The sequence below is a fragment of the Nematolebias whitei genome, chromosome 3 (genome assembly GCF_014905685.2).
Source record: "Nematolebias whitei isolate Nwh7 chromosome 3, NemWhi1, whole genome shotgun sequence".
NCBI lineage: Eukaryota > Metazoa > Chordata > Actinopteri > Cyprinodontiformes > Rivulidae > Nematolebias > Nematolebias whitei.
In genome coordinates, this window is record NC_056500.1 from 10,794,356 (window position 1) to 10,814,629 (window position 20,274).

The window sequence follows — 20,274 nt, forward strand, 5'->3', positions numbered from 1 at the left end:
ATATATATATCTAAAAAAACAAAAGTGTTTTTAGTGTACACAGTGTTTGCTGAAGGAATCTTCCTGAGGGAAGCTAATCTAATCTAATCTAATCCCATCTGCATCTGCAAATAAAATAATTGTTCTCTCAGAATTATTGCTTCCATTTGGGAAGTTCACAAACAGATTTAGCAATTTATAAATTTCAGTATTCTTTTAATGGAGCATTTTGGCATTGAATGTCATGTGAACGCTGAGTTTTTTGTGTTATTTTTCTTTAGTTTTGTCTGTGTTCTGCTGTGTGCTTCAGGCAAAGTACCACTGGCAGAGTCAAAATGTGAAGCAAAGCGGAGTGGACGACATGGTCCTGCTCTCCAAGATCACCGAGGATGCCATCGTGGAAAACCTCAAGAAAAGATACATGGACGACTATATCTTTGTATCCTACGAGCTTTCGTTTATAAAACTAAAGCCAGCTGTTACACATGTTGGCAACATCTGAAACTGCGGAAGTTTCCATTAAAATATACATTTTTTTAAAACATTATAAGCAAAATCGACCATATTTAATAAATTAGGCTTTAAAAATATACAAGTTTGAATGAATCAAATAAGTTTTACTCTATAGTTTCAATGCCCTGCCCTCCGTGCACCCCCCACCTCCACCTCTAAACTCACTCAGCCGTGAACAAACATCTATAGAGCAAACATATATGGGCATTAAAAAAGAAATCCACTCCCTCCTTTGCTCGAAGTGCATGAGTCAGAGGCTCACTTCTGTCTTCTTACAGCTGATCTTTTAACTCAGAATCAAAAGCCACAGTCTAAATGACTTCATTCACACTTTAAATTTGTCAGTGAGAACAGATGACAGAAACTCTGGAGCTAAACTGGAACTAAAATCACAAAGTAGTCATGGCTCAGTCAGCTCCATCAGCTGAACTAAAAATAATTTTTAAAGCAGGATAAGCTGAGAGGTGACATTTTGCCTGCAGTAAGAGTTTTCCTTAAGAAAATCTTGCATGCTCAGATTATTTTACAGACTTACAGAAAAGAATGGAGGGTGTTACGTCATAGCCAGAAATGCTACACTTTCAGTAAATAATAAGGTAATTTTTAAAAGAAGGCAGAACTAGTATTTCCCCACCCACATGCCAGCTTGCTCTGTGGGTCGTGACATCTGTCACCCAACCGCAGTGCTGCAGATAAAAATAACTTTTTTTTTACATTTGAGTTCAGAGTTCAACGTCCCGGAACAAATAAAACGAGTTGTTTTATTTGGATCTTTAAAATGTAAAAATTCAAAATTAAAGCTGCGTTCTTAATCAGCGAAGAAAAGTTGATCACTGACAAAAATTACGGTATGATGTCAGAGTTAAGTGTGTAAAAAAAGTCCAGATGACGTGACTGAACATTGTTGGATTATTACCTGGATTACTGAGCATGAACTTTGATGTGTATAAAGAAAATATAAGCACAAAGCACATCTAAAATGTAGCTATTTAGATATATAGGTGTGGCAGCCTTTTAAAATTTGGTTGACTGTAAAGTCAAAGTTTCTTTGTCGTTCACACCACATGTGATGGAACAAAATTGTGTACACAGGGTCCCAGTTACATCCAACAAAAGTATAAATTGTAAAGAAAAACAGTAATAAGATCTAAGATATGAACTAAGAAATAGGCTAAACTAAGAATACACGAAGCACTAAAAGTACAAAAACAACACGCCGAGCAACAGCGTACATCCCATGATTATTTTCCAACAGTTTCATTACAATATTTTCTGTGGGTGAGAAGGTATTTTGCTAACAGACAAGTAACATCAAAGTTTTAACCAAAGCTCCTTCTGGAAACGATTCTCAGCTCTGACCCAACTCCGGCGATATTACAGACGAAACCATCCTTGACTGTTCTCCTCAGACCTACATCGGTCCTGTTTTGATTTCTGTGAATCCGTTTAAGCAAATGCCCTACTTCACTGACAGAGAGATCGAACTCTACCAGGGCGCAGTGAGTAAACCTCTCTGTAATGTCTGCAGACTTGTGGCGTGCGCGCTGCAGGGGTTCTTCCTGCCACTGTGTACCCCGTCCTCGTTACCTGAGCTGTGTCCCTCTGCAGGCCCAGTACGAGAACCCGCCTCACATCTACGCCCTGACTGACAACATGTACAGGAACATGATGATCGATGGGGAGAATCAGTGTGTTATTATTAGGTGATCTAAGCGGTTCATTTTGAACCTCACACTGGTTTTTATTCTGCTCTCATCCTTGCGCTTTCACTCTCTTGTTTTTGGGGTTTGTTTGTTGTCCGTGCGTGCTTTGCGCTCTAACAGCTTCTAGACGCTTTGTGCTATTTTAACCATTTATGCATTACAACGTTCAGCTCTTTCAGGAGACGGGTGCTATGACTTTCTTTATTTTACAGCAGTGCTTGAAATTTTGTGAACCCTGCATTACTTTCTATATTTCTGCATCAATGTGACTTAAAACACCATCAGATTTGCACACAAGTCCTAAAAGTACATACAAAGAACCCAGTTAAATGAATGAGACAAACATATTATACTTTGTGATTTATTTATTGAGGAAAATTGTCCAATATTACATAATTTTTGAATGGAAAAGGATGTGAACCTCTAGGATTAGCATTTAATTTGAAGGGGAATTTAAGAGTCAGGTGTTTTCCATCAATGGGATGATGATCAGGTGTGAGTGAGCAGCCAGTTTGATTAAAAGAACAATCAAAGTCGGCTCTTCACAACATGTTTGTGGAAGTGGATCATGACACGAACAAAGGAGATTTATGAGGATCTCAGAAAAAGAGTTGACATTCATCAAGCTGGAAACGTTTGCAAAACCGTCTCTAAAGAGTTTGGACCACAGTTAAAACAGATTGAGGACAAATGGAGGAAATTCAAGACCATTGTTACCCTCCCCAGGAGTGGTGGACCAACACAGATCACTCCAAGAGCAAGGTGTATGATAGTCGGCGAGGTCACAAAGTCTCAAACTTTATTTACAAATATTTTCCAAATAGAAATACTCTGAAATCTCTTCAGTTCCTTCAAGAACATTGTTGTGTTTGAAATATGCATCACGAAAGCTGCTCTTCGTTTTTTGTTGTTGCTAAAATTAGCTTTCTGCTACCATTCTGCTGCGTTTACCACAAGACCACTATTTTTTCAAGGTCAAGGTCAAGATGTCTTTATTGTCATTCACATCACATGTGGTACATGAGGTGGAACAAAACTATGTACACAGGGTCCCAGTTACATCCAACAAAAATACAAATTGTAAAGAACAACAGTAATGAGATCTAGGATATGAACTAAGAAATGTGCTAAACTAAGAATACGCTAAGCACTAATAGTACAAAACAATGCGCCAAACAGCAGCACGAACATGAGTCTGTGTGAGCAGATGAGGACGAATGAACACAGCAACATGAAATAAATCACCATGCCCAATAAAAGACATGAAATAAAGCACTATCTTTTGATAGCATTGTGCTACTTTGACCTGCTGCTTTTGCTACATTTAGATTTTAGCTGATGTTTCACTACTTTTAGCTTTTAACTGGTGTTCTGCTAATTTTAGCGTTTAGTTTTGATACTTTTCATTTCATACTTTTAGCTTTTAGCTAGTATATTGTTACTTACGTCAGCACTCTTGGCTTTTAGGTAGAATATAAATATTAGTAAGAAATAATTAGCTAGAATGTTGCTTCATTTTAGCTATTGTTTTGCTTCTTTGAGCTTTCAGTAAGTATTCTGTATCATTTAGCTTTTAGCCCATGTTAAGCTTCATTTAGTTTTAACAGCTCAGTTTCAGTGTCTCCAGCAAATTTCAGCAAAGTTTTGCATTTTTACAGAAAATGCCACGTCTTCTTGTGTTCCGTGTGTGGTTTATATTTGGCCTTTTCTTGTCTTGTGTGTCGTGTTTGTGCAGTTTGTGAAAAAGTCTTTTTTTTTTTTTATCCAACTTTTCATGATGTTGTGGTTTTCTGGCAGCGGTGAGAGCGGTGCAGGGAAGACAGTGGCTGCCAAATACATCATGGGCTACATTTCCAAAGTATCTGGAGGTGGTTCCAAAGTGCAGGTAGAGTTAACGAATCAGTTCAAAATCACTCAAAAATAATGTTCTCAAAGTTTAGTTTTTTTTCTTTACTCTTCATCACTGTTTATGTTGCAGCATGTAAAAGACATCATCCTACAGTCAAATCCACTGCTGGAGGCATTTGGCAACGCCAAAACTGTCCGAAACAACAACTCTAGTCGCTTTGTACGTAAGATCAACGACGCAGCATCTCACGCACGCGTTTTTTTTCCACTGAATTTCACATGTATTGATTATCTTTTTCATCATCAACTTATAAGTCACACAGCATGACTTTATCATTTGTAATTAAATGCAGACACTTTAGCTTGTCAAGTAATGTATAATATAATGTGAAGTAATGTGCAAAAAGCTAGCTAAAAGTAAAAAACTTATTTATGCTGTTAGTTTATTCACACACCCTTAAAGCCTCACTAGTTTCTCAATGGTGGGGTTCAGAGGAACTAACTTCACACCAAAACAACATCTTCTTTCATCCGTGCAACTCAAACACCAGACATCAATTTCTAGTTTCCTGTAATGAAGCATCAAAGATTCTGTTTGTGTCACCGCTGTTCCATGCATGCATGCACTTTTGTACAAATAAATCATATGTTATTTGATAAAATTTTGTATTGATTGAACCACATCTGATCCCAATGTCTAATGTTATTATGTGACAAACTTAATGGTTAAAAATAAATGTTTAAAATTGCTCAGTGGGTGTACCACAAGGCTCCGTTTTAAGGACTTTGCTTTTATTGGTTTGATAATAATGCACTACCTAAACATTGCAAGGCTTTTCATCACTAATTGTCTGCAAATTATGCTATTTCACATGCTTCTGCAAAGATGGCACATTCACTGTGTTTTTAGGAACATATTTTTATCTCTAAATAAATCTAAAACTTTCGGTGTGTTGAATGTTTTTTGGGTTTCAGTGCTCATGGAAAGGGTCTGAAAATATTAAAGACCTAATTATTTTTGCTTATTTGCTTTCATTTTTTTACATCAATAATAATTTTTGTTAAGAAATGATATTGTCGCAAAATACTGAAAAACATATTTCATTAAACTTTGACAATTTACACATTTTCAATTAATAAAATAGTTTTAAATGTGTTATTTTTCCTCTATAAACTTTTATTTGCATTCTACTTTTTTAGTATGTGTACAGTGTTTTATGTTTTATGCTCTGTCCTTGTTTAAGTCAATGCGAGTTTAATTGTACGATGAAACATGTCAACCCTCCTGCTGCCCTTGGGTCAAAGTGGCCCACGAGTCTTAACACTGAGGCCTCCTTGACCTGGGAAGCAGGTGCATCTGCGTACAAGCCTGTTTGTCACAATGTGAGTACTGATTTTATCTTGCATCTACCAGGGGAAATACTTCGAAATTCAGTTCAGCAGAGGCGGAGAGCCAGATGGTGGCAAAATTTCGAACTTCCTGCTGGAGAAGTCAAGGGTGGTGAGCCAGAATGAGAGTGAGAGGAACTTCCACATTTACTATCAGGTCAGCGACAGATGAGCACAAACAGCGCGCCATCAGCTGTGTCAAAACCTGCTGAGTGCTGCACGAAGAGCAAAATCAGACCAAGAAAAAGTTCTTCGTTTGATATTTTGTGTACTTGTACTGTGTGGTCTTTCAGCTGATAGAGGGTACCAATGCACAGCAGAAAGAAGGTCTGGGCATCATGACTCCAGACTATTACTACTACCTCAACCAGTCGGGGACTTACAAGGTGGATGGGACCAATGACAGCAAAGATTTCCAGGAAACTATGGTACTTACTGTGGAAAGCTCTGTTTGAATGCTGTTTTAGCAGAACATGCATTTTCACTAGTATTTTCCCTTTTCACAGTAATTTACTTGGGGTATAACTACTTTAGCATACTTTGATGTGTGATGATGTGTGTCCCATTGGTGTATGAATGTGATAACGCGCTGATTAATATTTGTAGAGATATAGTAGAGTGCTGTATGAATGAGTACACAGATTGTAGTTTAAAGCCCTTTGAGTATCTTGATAAAATAGGAAAGTGCTATATAAGTACAGTCCATTTACTACTTTACTTTCAGTTATTTAATTTTTATATACCAAAACGTTCAGCCCGATCAGAAGATTACAGCTTTGACGTTTGATTTTAGTAACTTATATTAAGCTACAAATATTTAACTTTATTTACAATCTGTTTTTTTTTCTCAGAAATCTCTTCAAAGCCTTTGTGTTTTTGGAAATTTAATAGCAAAATTGCTTTAATTTTATTGTTCAGCAACTGTTTTACTGGTTTAAGCATTTAGCTACTGCTGATAAATGTAGCTTTTAGAAGCTTTCCAGTTCATTTCGGCTTTTATTTTGTTAATTTTGGCCAGTATCTACTGTTTTGCTAACCTTTACAGACTGTTTTGCTAATTTTAGCTTTTATTAGTCCTGTTTTACCACCAACAAAATTTAGCTGTTCAACAGTAACATTGCATTTTCTCAGAAAATGCTTGTTTTTCTAGTTTATATTAAATTGACCTCCATTTCATACATGATCACGTCTCCTGCAAGCTAACAGTGACAGTACTTAATTTAAAAAGAAAAATATACATATTTTTTTGTCTTTCAGAAAAAAATAAATAAATAAATAAAAAGAAAAATCTATGTCTTGTTCCATTAAGCCACTCTACAGTTTTATTTTTTGTTAAGTTGTCTCTTTTGCCTTGTCATTTATTCTTGTCAACAAATAATTAAAGACCCAAACATATTAAGCTAAATAGATAAATCCCTTTTGAATAGAGTTGTTCTCTCTGATGTATAAGGGGAGGTAAAATTAGTTGTAGGGCCTAAACAGTGAAGGAGATGGTCTGGTGTTTCTATGCATATTTAACACGCTACAGGTTTACTTCGTGACGTCAAGAAGCGCAAAACATACAAAAATAACTTATCATAAACCTGCCTAAACATGCTATGATTTATCGATGTTACCACTGATCAAACCCAGTGGCTAAAATACTTAGTAGAGTTTAATTCCTCTGCTTTCACCCATTTCTTTAATTTTATGTACCAAACAAGTGTTGTCTTGTTAAGGGCACGGCTAATTTCTCTGTAAAAAGGTAAATACTTTAACAACAAATGTTCTGCCTAAATAAGCAATGCAAATTAAACTAATTTGTAAGTTTTACACCTTTTTCATAGAAGAAAACATTATTTTTGACCATTGTTTTGTTATGTAAAATGGAATTGTAAAGTCAATTTAGCATTCTTGTCAAAAATCCCAAACTCTGCATGTTGTTTTAGTTCAAACAGTTAAAATACTGAATAGTATTTGAGCCTATAATAGAAGTACACAGTGATGTGTTGTAAAATAGCACATTTCTGTTTTAGTGAGAGGAGTAAGTGAATATGTATGGAAAAAAAGATCTGTATGATTCCGCTTGTGTTAGAAATATGAGCTGTTACCATGCGCTCCCCTCATTATGTTTCCAGGAGGCCATGCAGGTGATCGGCATCCCAGGTGACATCCAGACTCAGGTGCTGCAGATCACTGCAGGTATCCTCCACCTGGGGAACATCAGCTTCATAGAGACGGGCAACTATGGGCAGGTGGAGAGCACAGACTGTGAGTCAAACACACCTTTAGACTCTTCCTCCAGACTCATGCGCTCATGCGTCCCGCAAGGATTTGAGTAAATTAGAGCTCACAGAGAAAGCAGTCCGTTGGCGGAATCTCAGCTAATTGATAAAACGTTCACACAAACAAGTTCTCTTCCTTTTTGCCTTGTGTTGCCAAGGGAGTCCCTACTCAGCATATTATTGGTGTTTACACTCTGGCAGATTTATCATCTAGCGTCATTTTACAGAAAACTATTGTTTTCCTATTTTATTTTATGTTTTATACAATCTAACTATTTCTGCACTTTGTGCTATTGTGATCGTTCACGCGTCAAAGCGTTCAGCTCATTCAGGAGATATGGCGCTATGACTTTTGCTTTTAGTACATTTTACACTTTTCAAAAAGTTTTTCTTTCGGCTGCTCCCCTCTGTGGGGATCATCATCACCGCAAGCAAACTCACACAAAAAATTGGCAACAGTTTTGATGCCGAATCTCCTTCCTGACAGCACTTTGGCTCGAACCCACAGCTTCAGAATTAAAAGACGGCAGCAATGATCACCAAGCTACCATAGCCCCTTATACTTTTCAAAATTAACTGTATTTTAAAATATTTTTTCCCATATAAATACATTAGGAGGTCTTCAGTATACTGCATTTCACTTTTAGCTAGCCTTTGGCTACTTTTACCTTTAAGCTATCATATTGCTATGTTTAGCTTTTAGCTAGAATGTTGCTGCTTTACGCTTTTATCTAAAATTTTCACACTTAGTTTTCAGCCAAAATTCTATCACTTTTAGCTTATAGTTAACATTTTACTTCTTTGAGCTTTTAGCTAGTATTTAGCTTCTTTTAGCATTAACAACTCAGATTCAGCTTCTTTAGCTAAGTCAACATTCAGCACTCATACGGTTTGTTCACATAAAATACAAATATCTGGTTCCATGTGTTGCAGGAAGTTTTTGTTTACATTTACACGTACAATGTGAGGTATTTTCCGGTCCTGTTTTTGAAGCTAATCCTAAATTATCTCAATCTGGTTGGACCCAGATGCAGGCAGACATGAGGAGCTTGAGTAAGATAAAATTTGTTTATTAAATAAACAAACACAAAAGGCTGACAAAGAACATAAATGATGAGGAGGCTGACTCAGGGGGGAAATGAGAAATGACACAGGGATTATAGGGGTTGAGTTGAATCATCAGGAACAGAAAGATAACGCATTAAAACACAAGGTTAAATACAACTAAAAGATTAACCCAAGGGACTAAATAAATAAATCAACAGACTGTGACACAAATGTCTTTACAACAGGCTTATTTTTAATATATTTAGTGTAATTTCTTGTCATTCACATGCAACTTTTGTTTAAATCTTGACCAGTACTCGCCTTCCCTGCCTATCTGCTGGGCATCGACCCTAACCGCCTTCAAGACAAGCTGACCAGTCGAAAGATGGACTCAAAGTGGGGAGGGAAGTCTGAATCCATTAACGTGACCCTCAACCAGGAGCAGGCCACCTACACACGGGACGCTCTGGCCAAAGCCCTTTATGCACGCCTCTTTGACTATCTAGTAGAGGTAGTTGTTTTATACAGTTGCAGCCACAACAAACTAAATAAAGTGAATTATTGATGTTTTTTTAATGAGTATTTCAATTCACGTCTCTTTCCTCCTGACTCTGTCTGCACCAGGCCATAAATAGAGCCATTCAGAAACCTCATGAAGAATTCAGTATTGGAGTGCTCGACATTTATGGTTTTGAGATATTCCAGGTGGGTGCGCTACAGTCATACAGAATATTATACAGGCAGCCACTAAAATATAAAGTCATAGTTTTACTGGGTGTTAAAGCAACAATCTGACACAGTGTTGTTGATTTTTCTTCTGTAGAGAAATGGGTTTGAGCAGTTTTGTATAAACTTTGTCAACGAGAAACTCCAGCAGATCTTCATTGAACTCACGCTGAAAGCTGAGCAGGTAACTACAGTTTTTTGTTTTTTTACTGTTTGTCTTGTCTTCACTTTAAGGAATTATTTAATCTGGGTGTAGCGATAAACCCACAAACTGTCAGATTACTGATAATATACTAAACAACTGGCAATAACATTGCACCAAGCCACATCTGTGACACCGAAGATGTTTATTGCTGCTGCACTATTTTGTGGCTGTATCATGTCACCAGGGCCGGCCCAAGGAATAAGCAAACTAAGCTTTTGATTAGGGTCCCGGGGCCACTAGGGGGCCCCCTAAGTGGAAGCACAGGTTTTAGGAAGTTTGTGAAGAATTGAGGAATAAGTAACATAAACAGGTCAAATATGTGGGTAAAGGTTGTTTAACATTTTAAGATCAGCTTTTACAAATTGCATACATTTATATAGTTTTAAGAACTAATTATTCAACTTAAAATTTATTTTTTAAAACCATTTTACGTGGTTTCAAGTAATTGTTCATTTACGTTAATCAAGTATGTCCTTGCTATGTTGTTTTTTTTATTTTATTTAATTTTGTCTGTTTTTGCACAATATAATTTATTTTTATGCATCTAAGTTATTTTATCTGCTTGCTGTTGATCTTGCACTAGAAATTATTTTGAACATTACTGGTGCAGGTCTTTGGAACCAAATATAATGAACCAGATTACACTCTTTCTGTAAAATACATTGCATACTAGTGTTTTTTACTTCTTTTGTTACTTTTAGTACCACATGATTTATACATATAGGATAATTTAAACAGGCCTCTCAGAGTTGCAATGAGTTTATGTTAGGTGGGTGAATGATCTGATCATCTGACTGCTGATTGCAGTAATCAATATTATTAGCAGAAATAGAGGGCCCCAAACCTAATTTCGCTTAGGGCCTCATGGAGGCTTGGGCCGGCACTGGTCACTATGTTACTCACTACCTGTGCAGTAACCTGTCACACAATCTCTGTAGTTTATGTTAGTTATGTGCAATATATATCATGTGTATTTACGCTTATATTACTACCTGTGAAATGCTTATTTATACTAATTCATCCTACTTGCATCGTTATATTCTGCCATGTTGTTGTTCACTATTTTTCTTTGGGACCCTGTAAATATTATATTTCTTTTTCACTTTTTGGTACTTTATTTTGTACCCTTATCGCATTCTTTAGTATTTCTTGTTTTTTTTGCTTTTTTCGCGAGTAAAATCGATTCTTCTCATCCTGAACATTTCATTGCATTATTGACCTTGTGTTAACCTGCATATGACAATAATTAAAATAATAATAATAACATTTAAACCAGTTTCATATATTTTAGGAAGAGTATGTTCAGGAGGGCATTAAATGGACACCGATTGAGTACTTCAACAACAAGATTGTGTGTGACCTTATTGAAAATAAAGTGGTAAGCTCATACTCAATACATAAAATCTACGTTTATATTCTTTCTGGATGTAGCACAGACAACCAACTTAGTGTTTTTTTTTCTTTATATTATCTTATCACACTATTTCCAGTAAATATTCTTATGCTGTGTAATCATAAGGGAAATCTTTTTGTTCATTAAAATACCTCTAATGACAAAAAGTTACTTGCCATTTTCAGAAAACTTTTTAAAACGCCACCTGTTTTCAGAACCCTCCTGGTATTATGAGCGTGCTGGATGATGTGTGTGCCACCATGCATGCCAAAGGAGAGGGTGCAGACGGCACTCTGCTGCAGAAACTGCAGGCGGCAGTGGGAAGCCATGAACATTTCAACAGCTGGAACTCCGGTTTTGTCATACATCACTATGCCGGGAAGGTGTGTTAGTTAAAGTTACCGTAGTTAAAGCTGTTAGCAGATTTTCTAGTTTTTCCACTTTGAGTTTTGAGCAACGCGCTGGCAGCCTTGTGTGTTTGATATGTGAGTCACATCAACGGGTTGACAATGTTTGATTTGTAAACTCAGGTGTCGTATGATATCAACGGCTTCTGTGAGAGAAATCGAGACGTCCTTTTTCCTGACCTCATCGAGCTCATGCAAAGTAGTGAATTGTAAGTTTTGTTTCCCAATAAAATAATTCCACTTGTGCCATGCTCGATTGCAACACGCACTGAAAAGTGAAATTGTTCCTCCAGTGGCTTCAACCGGAGCTTATTCCCTGAAAACCTGAACACAGACAAGAAGGGGAGGCCGACCACAGCGAGCTCAAAGATCAAGGTAAGGGGTTCATCCTCTGGATCTGCTCATTCTACGTCGCACGGAGGAAAAGCTCATGCTTTGTGTTGATGCTTCCGACAGAGACAAGCTAACGAACTGGTGAACACGCTGATGAAGTGCACTCCTCACTACATCCGCTGTATCAAACCAAACGAGACGAAAAGGCCCAAAGACTGGGAGGAGAGCAGGTCTGCAGGCTCACTGTCATGCAATAAGACACACAGCAGGAGATTCTGCCTCATTAAAACCAATATTTGACTTGATTCTAGGGTGAAGCATCAAGTCGAATATCTCGGGCTGCGAGAAAACATCCGAGTACGACGAGCTGGGTTTGCATACCGCAGGGTCTTCAATAAGTTTCTGATGAGGTGACTTATTTTTAATTTTAGAGACACCTTCACCTTTTGTGTGCCCCAAATGAAAATCCCTGAAAAAAACTTGCTGTGTGTTTTGTTATCTTTCCGACAATAGATACGCCATTCTAACACAGGAAACATGGCCCTGCTGGAGAGGCCCAGAGCAGCAGGGGGTCCTCCATCTGCTCCGGTCAGTCAACATGGATAACGATCAGTACCAGATGGGACGGACCAAAGTCTTCGTCAAGAACCCAGAATCGGTACAGAGGTTTTACCTTTAGCTGCATTTTACGTTATACCAAATGTCATGTTCAAAAATCCGGATAAAAATCCACCAGTGTTCAGTCAGGTCATCTGGACAGTTTCTTTTTTTGCTGAGACATTTCAGCCTTCATCCAAAGGACTTATTCAGTCCGAGGAACCACCAACAAACTGGAGTCCCACAAGCACCAACTCCCATACTGGAAAAATCCAGTTGGCTGGTGATAAGATGGTTTCTGAGGCTCGGCCTCTCTCCCGTCAACTCCTCTAAGGCAGCCATGCCAAAATATTTTTTACATTCAACCTTTATTTTGACAGGTTAAACCCATTGAGCCTCGAGGACTCATTTACAAGAGAGACCTGATTTAAACAAAGAACACAGATGACAACAGTAGACAACAATGGTTCAGTCATGGTTAAAATGGTTCAAAACACCAAAGTTGGGTGTTTTGCCACATAGTTGCATACAGCATCCTTTGGATGAAGGACGAAACATTTCAGGCCAAAAAAAAAAAAAAAAAGAAACCATCCAGATGACCTGACTGAACATGGTTGCATTTTACTTTATATTAAGCAAATTGTGTCCAAATCTTTGAACAAATATGTATTTTAAGGGCGTTTGGAGTGAACACCATTCAAAATGCTCGCAACAGTTCAGTAAATGTAACAAACACAAAAATGACCATAACCAATTTAACAGAAATTAAACTATAAGATTGTATGAGGAGTTAAATAAGTATAAGAGAAATGCATTTCTTTAAGGCCTTCAGGTTTTTGCTGTTAAATTTAACCATGTTAGTTTTCTTAAAGCCCACATAGAGAGAAGTGTTGCACATTAGTATCCTTGCTACAAATGCTATGTACTTCCTTGGAAAGCAGATTTATTATTTTTTAATCCACAAAAATTGAATAAAATTACTAACAAGTTCCAGAACCACAGGAACTAATAAATAAATATACAGTATATACTGTGATAGGATGACAGCAGTTTATAACAGAGATGCTCAGTCTTGCAGGGTTCACTTCTCCACATGTTTTACATGTTTACCTGCTCCAACACACTTTATATAATAAAAATAAACTCTCTGTGGCCGACCCATTTCTTTAAACCACATGCACATCTAAATATGCAGGACTGTGAGTCGCGAGGGCTAGGAAGGGTAAACACTGCTGTGCAAATTTTCTGAACCGTTACTTCCTTATTAGCTCATATAGTGATCCAAGGTGAGACATTTAGAGGGTTTTAACATAATGAATCACACTGATGAGTTCATAAAACCTCATATTTAGGGTTATAATTATAAACACATTAAAAGGACAGAATGGTGTTGACATATTATTCAACCCCTTGAATCTGACATCATTGAAGGCCCCTCACAACATGCTGTTTTTTTTCCTTCAGCTCTTTCTTCTTGAGGAGATGAGGGAGAGGAAGTTTGACACGTTCGCCAGAATTATTCAAAAGGCCTGGAGAAAATACAACGCCAGGAAGAAGTATGAACAGATGAGAGAAGAAGGTGAGTGAGAAAAACAAGGTTTCTCTGAAGTGTCCAATACTGGTCCTCGAGGGCCACTTTCCTGTTTGTTTTACTTGTTTCAATGGTCCAACACACCTGACTCTCTGGATGAATTACCTCTTCGTGTTCTGTTAATCAGCCACTGATTCGGATCAGGTCAATATTTCACTCGTTATGGTCTTAACCGTTTGTCTCTCCTCGTAACGCTCAGCCTCGGACATCCTGTACAACTCCAAAGAGCGGAGGAAGAACAGCATCAACAGGAACTTTGTTGGAGATTACCTCGGCTTGGACCAAAGACCCGAGCTGCGGCAGTTTCTGGCCAAGCGAGAGCGCATTGACTTTGCTGATTCGGTGAACAAGTTCGACCGCAGGTTCAAAGTGAGGAACTTTTTGAAACATAGTTTTTATTCTGTACGGACACCCTTCTTCCTTTTTCCTTCATTGCCTACATTTCTCACTTCCTCATTTGCCTCCACACAGTCTATCAAGAGAGACCTGATCTTGACCCCTAAGTGCATTTATCTGATTGGTCGAGAGAAGGTGAAGAAGGGACCTGAGAAAGGGCTGATCAAAGAGGTGCTGAAACGGAAACTGGACTTTGCAAACATCTCCGGTGTCTCTCTCAGGTGAGGCTCCAGTTGACACAAGCAGTGCGCCTTAATGTGAACACATCTGTCATTGATAGTAAGACAAAATAAAGAGCAAGAGCGCAGCTCTGTCACAAACCACATCCTGAGACCAAGCTGTCGTGGTCAGAATAACTACAGCATGTTCACACCTTTATACTGTACCCGAGTACATAGCATTTGGACTTTTTTGAATTCTTATAGCCTGGCATTTCCCCACAAATGTCACATGGCATCATACCTATATTATGACTGCTAAAATTCTAATATTATAAATTACCAACCAAATGTATTCTCTATCTGTAAAATCTACTGAGTTGCAGCCATTTTTGTGTTGGCTGAGGTCAATTAGTTGTTGCAGCTATCTTGAATTGGGTTGACTCAAAGTGTTACTCAATTGTACATCTACAGCCAGTAATTGCCTTTATGAATGGTTTTTGAGTGGTTTAAAATATATTTTACTAACAGTGCAGATAGATCCTCTTTAGGAGACATCCATACATCCATTATCTTCCGCTTGTTCCGAAGTCGGGTTGTGGGGCAGCAGTTTGAGCAGGGAGGCCCAGACACCTCTTCCAGCACTTCTGGGAGGACTCCAAGGTGTTCCCAGGCCAACTGAGAGACGTAGTCTCTCCAGCGTGTCCTGGGTCTTCTCCGGGGTCTCCTCCCAGTTCGACATGCCCGAAGCACCTCCCGAGGGAGGCGCCCAGGAAGCATCCTTACCAGATGCCCGAACCACCTCAACTGGCTCCTCTCGATGTGGAGGAGCAGCGGTTCTACTCAGAGTCTCTCCTGGATAACTGAAATTCTCACCCTATCTCTAAAGGAGGGTCAGCTACCCTACGGAGGAAACTCATTTTAACCGTCTGTATCTGCAATCTCGTTCTTTCGGTCACTACCCAGAGTTCATGACCATAAGTGAGGGTAGGAACGCAGACTGACCAGTAAACAGAGCTTTGCCTTACAGCTCAGCTCCCTCTTCACCACAACAGACCGGTACAGAGTCCACAATACTGCAGACACTGCACCATCCATCTATCAATGTCACGCTCCATTGTCCCCTCACTTGTGAACAAAACCCAGAGATACTTGAACTTCTCCACTTGAGGCAGAACCTCACCCTCGACCCAAAGAGAGCAATCCACTCTTTTCCGACTGAGGACCATGGCCTCAGATTTGGAGGTACTGATTCTCATCCCAGCCACTTCACACTCAGCTACGAACCGCTCCAGTGAGAGTTGGAGATCACGACATGATAACGCCAACAGGACCACATCATCTGCGAAGAGCAGAGATGGAATCCTGAAGCCACCGAACCGGAATCCCTCCGCCCCCTGGCTGCACCACAAAATTCTGTCCATAAAAGTTATGAACAGAATCAGTGACAACAGGCAGCCCTGGTGGAGTCCAACTCCCACCCTGAAAAAGACATTTATTAATTCATTCAAAGTTTGAGTTACAACCACTGCTTCCTTTTCCTGTTGTAATCTGAAGCTGTGTTTTGTTTTATTTTGCAGTACAAGACAGGATGATTTCTTCATTATCCACGAGGTCCAGTACGACAGTCTGCTAGAGTCCAACTTTAAGACAGAGTTCCTCAGTTTGCTCTCTAAACGCTACGAGGAAGTGACGAAGAGAAAACTGACGATCTCCTTCGCTGACAGGTACCACAGACCCGTCACTGACACGTACAGTTAGAAACATGGGTCACTGACACATTTCTGTTTCTCAGACTGGAGTTTAGAGTGAAAAAGGAGGGATGGGGTGGAGGCAGCTCTAGAGTGGTGGTGTTCCAGAAGGGTCAGGGGGTTCTGGCCCAGTTCAAACCTGGAGGGAAGATCCTCACGGTCACAATAGGAGACGGTTTACCCAAGTCCTCAAGTAAACGAAAAACACTTGATAAAGTCTTAAAATAAGGAAGAGGATGCTACTCTGTGCAAATAATGTCATAAGAACTTACAAAGCTGTAAACCTAGAGCGAGCTTTGTGTTCAAATAATGTAACTGCACTTTTATTTCACCAGAGCCTACCAGGAAGTCTGGTCTTGACTCTCGAGGTGGAGGGAGAACCCATGTACCCAGCAGAAGTATGATGCTCCTGTACTTGAACTCTTACTACTGTTTAAATAAACACAGTTTTTATAGCATTATGCTTTTGTAAAGCCTTCAGATTTAACAAAAACCGTGGTTCCCACAGTCGGGATTTGGACCCATGTTGGACAATCTTTAAAAATCAAATACAATTTGAAATGACATCTAATGGCACATTTTGATAATTGTTTTATTAGTCATATTTATGACCTTCAGAGAGAAAATATTGGCGTTAAGAGGTTCTGCTGCTGTTACTTTGACAGACTGAAGCTAAACAGTTTGGAAACCAGAGGATGAGTCTTATCCTGGAGCTGCAAAGAAACTAAAACACTCAAATTATGTGAAGTGAAACCTTTAGTAATATCAGACTTTAAACCTTTTGCCACTTTCAACAAAATCCAGAAACTAAAATTTGAAAATCAGATAAAACCAGAGAAATTCTGCAGAATATTAGTGTGAATGCTGATTCCTGAAAGACTGATGAGATTGGCTCATGAAGCTGAAACCTAATCATTAAAGTTATAACAAGCAACAGGAACAGAAGCTAAAATGACAATAATCTAATAGCAAAAGGTTAACTAAAAGTTGCAGAAGGGTGGTTGAAGAAAAAAAAGAAGAAAAAATGACAGCCAAGGACTTAAAGTACCAAATATATGTAAAAGCTGAAAAAAAAAGGAAAAAAGTTAAATACTAGCTAAAAGTGGCTAAATGCTAGCTTCAATTAAATAAATGGTAGCTATATTAAAACACTAGTTAAAAATTGTCACAGAACAGTGGCTGAAGGCTACAGTAAAAATACTATATAAACGTGGAAAAGTTTAATGAAAGTCTAAAAGTAGCTAAATATTAGCTACACGTAACAAAATGCTTGATAAAACTTGCAGAACAGCTAGCTAAAGGTAATAAAATGCTAGCTGAAAACTAAAAGTAAAAAACTCAAGCTACACAAAATGTGAGCAAAAATGCTAGCTACAATGTAAGGTAGCAAAAGACTAGCCAAAAGCTAAAAGTAACAAAAGGCCAGCTACAAGTAGCAAAATGCTTGCTCAACAGGTAGAAAAAGACTATATAAAAGCTACAAATATAGCAAAAAGAAGACAAAAATAGATTGAGCACACTGAAGCAGATTTAAAGAAAATCGTTTTGAAGGGCCTGCCAGGCAAATGACATGTTCTTGTTGTAGATAAACTTTGATCATTCTTCTCCTAACTGATAAAATTAAAATAAGCCAATCTTGATTTCAGTCTTCCTCTGATGTTTCTCCTCACAGCACACCAGAATGGAGCACCCAAGTTTTCCAGCGCCAATCCGGCCCATCAGTCACAAATCACATATACAACTCCGCACAAACAGAACCGGCCGCCCGGCGGCGCCCTGCCCAAACTGGGCTCACGAAAGAATCCCAAAGCTACAGCCCACAACCAGCTTAACCATGGCAACCTGGACTTCCTTAATGTGCCTGATCAAGGCATGTCAGGGTAAGAAAGACTAAAGACTTGTGAAGTATGAAAAAAAAGGGGCAAAGGTTTGATGACAGAAAGGGCAGAGGGTATTTACTCACTGAAACCGGTGCGTACAGGTTCAGAAAAGTCGTTAGGGCTTGTTTGGGTGAGGCTCAGTGTTTTTCTCTCTGCGTGAAGTCAGCAAAAAGGAACTGCTGGTTTCTGTAAGCACATGCCCTTTTGCATATTTACCACCTTTCACACAAATATTGGTCATATAGAGCGAGTCATTCTATCCAATCCACTTCTTATATTCAGATAAATATTATGTATTTATGTGTAAAATGTTCTGTCATTGCCCTTTAAAAAAAACCCAAGTGCTCCATGCAGAGGAAAAGTACAAAGAAGACTGTTAAATCAACTAATTCTAAATAAAACAAAAAAATGTGATACTTGAGGTCAGGGTGGTGTAACATATCTGAAAGGGACTGACTTCACTTTGTTCCACCTAAAAACCAAGGGTGCGTTTACAGAAACAAATCATTCGCTGCAAAAGGCAAAAACCTTTACTTTTTTAGTCAACCATATTGGAAACACAAACATGGCTGTGACTCGATCAACATTCAGCAGCACATTTCTTCTGTCTTAATTGTGACAGGAAGCAGAGGAGACAGAGCATCAGCCGTCGACCTCCTCCCGCTCCTAAACCTCAGCCGCGACCTCAGGGTCCTTGCTGCCGTGCCTTGTATCAGTACGTCGGCCAGGACACAGACGAAATCAGCTTCGAGGTCGATGACGTGTTTGATCTGGTCAGAGAAGGTGGGTGGACAAAAATTAAAAAGTTGGGGAGGAAGTGAAGCTCAGAACAGGAATAATATCAACTGTGTTTGTCTCTTCAGATCCGTCAGGCTGGTGGACAGGCAGGATTCGAGGAAAGGAAGGTCTCTTTCCTGGTAACTACGTGGAAAAGATCTGATGAAGAATTTTTCTGCACACCTCTCTGACTAATAGGCATATTTTTGCAAAAGGAGCATGTCTTCAAAAAACTACCTGAGCTCAGCTTGCACAGTTCTTGTTTAAGGACTTAAACAAGGCTCGAATGCAGAAATTTGAGCCTGGATTAATTTTCCATCACCTTGCTGCATGAAGAGACCATAAAGGATGTCATGGTGAGGAGCTGCTCAGGTTTCATGTCTGGTGAAGTGTCAGACGGTCCTATTCTGACTGACCTGGCAACAAAGCTTTTGACTTCACCTGCTGTCAAACATCTTCTCTGAAGATCGGTTCTTCCTGAAAAGACTCAAAACTTCAATTCTGCCAAAAATAGAAATATGAACTGAAAAATCTGCGTTGCTTCCTGGTGTCTGCAGTGTTTCTATTTCCAACCAGCTTTTCTAAAAATCACTGCCCATTATTACTCAGGGTTTTTGATTAAATCAACAAACTACTGTAAAATAAGAGTATAAAATTTAACAATATGCAACTTTGTAAAGGAACGAACCAGCTTCAGCTAATCGCGGCTTTTGACAAGAACAATACTGGGTTTTTTTTGTATTTTTATATCATCAATATTGTTTTTATTTTTCTAACTTTTAAAAACAATAAAAAAACAACATAATTTTATATTTTTACCTTGAGAACATTTTGCACTGTTTAGTACCGTCAGTTAATTAAAGGGGAATTCACTGAAAACTTTTACTTTTATAATTCCCTCCATTTTACTTTTTTGCACTCATGTTTAAGTTTTGTAAAGAAAAAATATATAGTCCATCATCAGTATATGATTTTGTAAATTAAGACGATAAGAGAAATAAAGACTCAACAAAATGCTTTGTTCTTTTTTAAGTATTAAGGTTTTGTAAAGAAGTGGAAAAACAGGTCAAAGCCATTTAAAATGTAAAAAGAAAAAACAATGAACGAACATTTTTTTTACCAATTATTTTTCTTTTTTCTCATTTTGATGGTTAATGTGTCCTTAAGGATTTGTAAGCTAAATTTATGACCAGAGCCACACTACTGCATGCAACTAAAAATGATTTAAACTTATTGGCCATTTTTGTTTATCTCTAAAGTAGATCAGTCATGTGACTCAATTTTACCTGGGGCTTTAATCAGATTCAGCCAAGTGTT

At 38.4% G+C, this 20,274-nt stretch overlaps 1 protein-coding gene across 1 annotated transcript in view; it reads left to right on the forward strand.

Moving 5' to 3' along the window:
- Positions 1-19,120, forward strand: part of myo1f (myosin IF) — a 21,903-nt gene extending 2,783 nt beyond the window's left edge. Inside the window, exons 2-28 of the mRNA XM_037697842.1 lie at positions 290-418; positions 1,902-1,991; positions 2,101-2,195; positions 3,993-4,080; positions 4,174-4,263; positions 5,458-5,589; positions 5,726-5,860; positions 7,550-7,682; positions 9,058-9,254; positions 9,368-9,448; positions 9,567-9,653; positions 10,966-11,052; positions 11,283-11,450; positions 11,598-11,683; positions 11,768-11,849; positions 11,931-12,037; positions 12,119-12,217; positions 12,321-12,465; positions 13,869-13,983; positions 14,195-14,364; positions 14,467-14,612; positions 16,130-16,276; positions 16,345-16,493; positions 16,636-16,698; positions 17,973-18,180; positions 18,803-18,963; positions 19,044-19,120. Coding sequence (XP_037553770.1) covers positions 290-418; positions 1,902-1,991; positions 2,101-2,195; positions 3,993-4,080; positions 4,174-4,263; positions 5,458-5,589; positions 5,726-5,860; positions 7,550-7,682; positions 9,058-9,254; positions 9,368-9,448; positions 9,567-9,653; positions 10,966-11,052; positions 11,283-11,450; positions 11,598-11,683; positions 11,768-11,849; positions 11,931-12,037; positions 12,119-12,217; positions 12,321-12,465; positions 13,869-13,983; positions 14,195-14,364; positions 14,467-14,612; positions 16,130-16,276; positions 16,345-16,493; positions 16,636-16,698; positions 17,973-18,180; positions 18,803-18,963; positions 19,044-19,120 — 3,267 coding nt within the window. The remainder of the gene's footprint in view (positions 1-289; positions 419-1,901; positions 1,992-2,100; positions 2,196-3,992; positions 4,081-4,173; positions 4,264-5,457; positions 5,590-5,725; positions 5,861-7,549; positions 7,683-9,057; positions 9,255-9,367; positions 9,449-9,566; positions 9,654-10,965; positions 11,053-11,282; positions 11,451-11,597; positions 11,684-11,767; positions 11,850-11,930; positions 12,038-12,118; positions 12,218-12,320; positions 12,466-13,868; positions 13,984-14,194; positions 14,365-14,466; positions 14,613-16,129; positions 16,277-16,344; positions 16,494-16,635; positions 16,699-17,972; positions 18,181-18,802; positions 18,964-19,043) is intronic.
- The last annotated feature ends 1,154 nt before the right edge of the window (positions 19,121-20,274 follow it).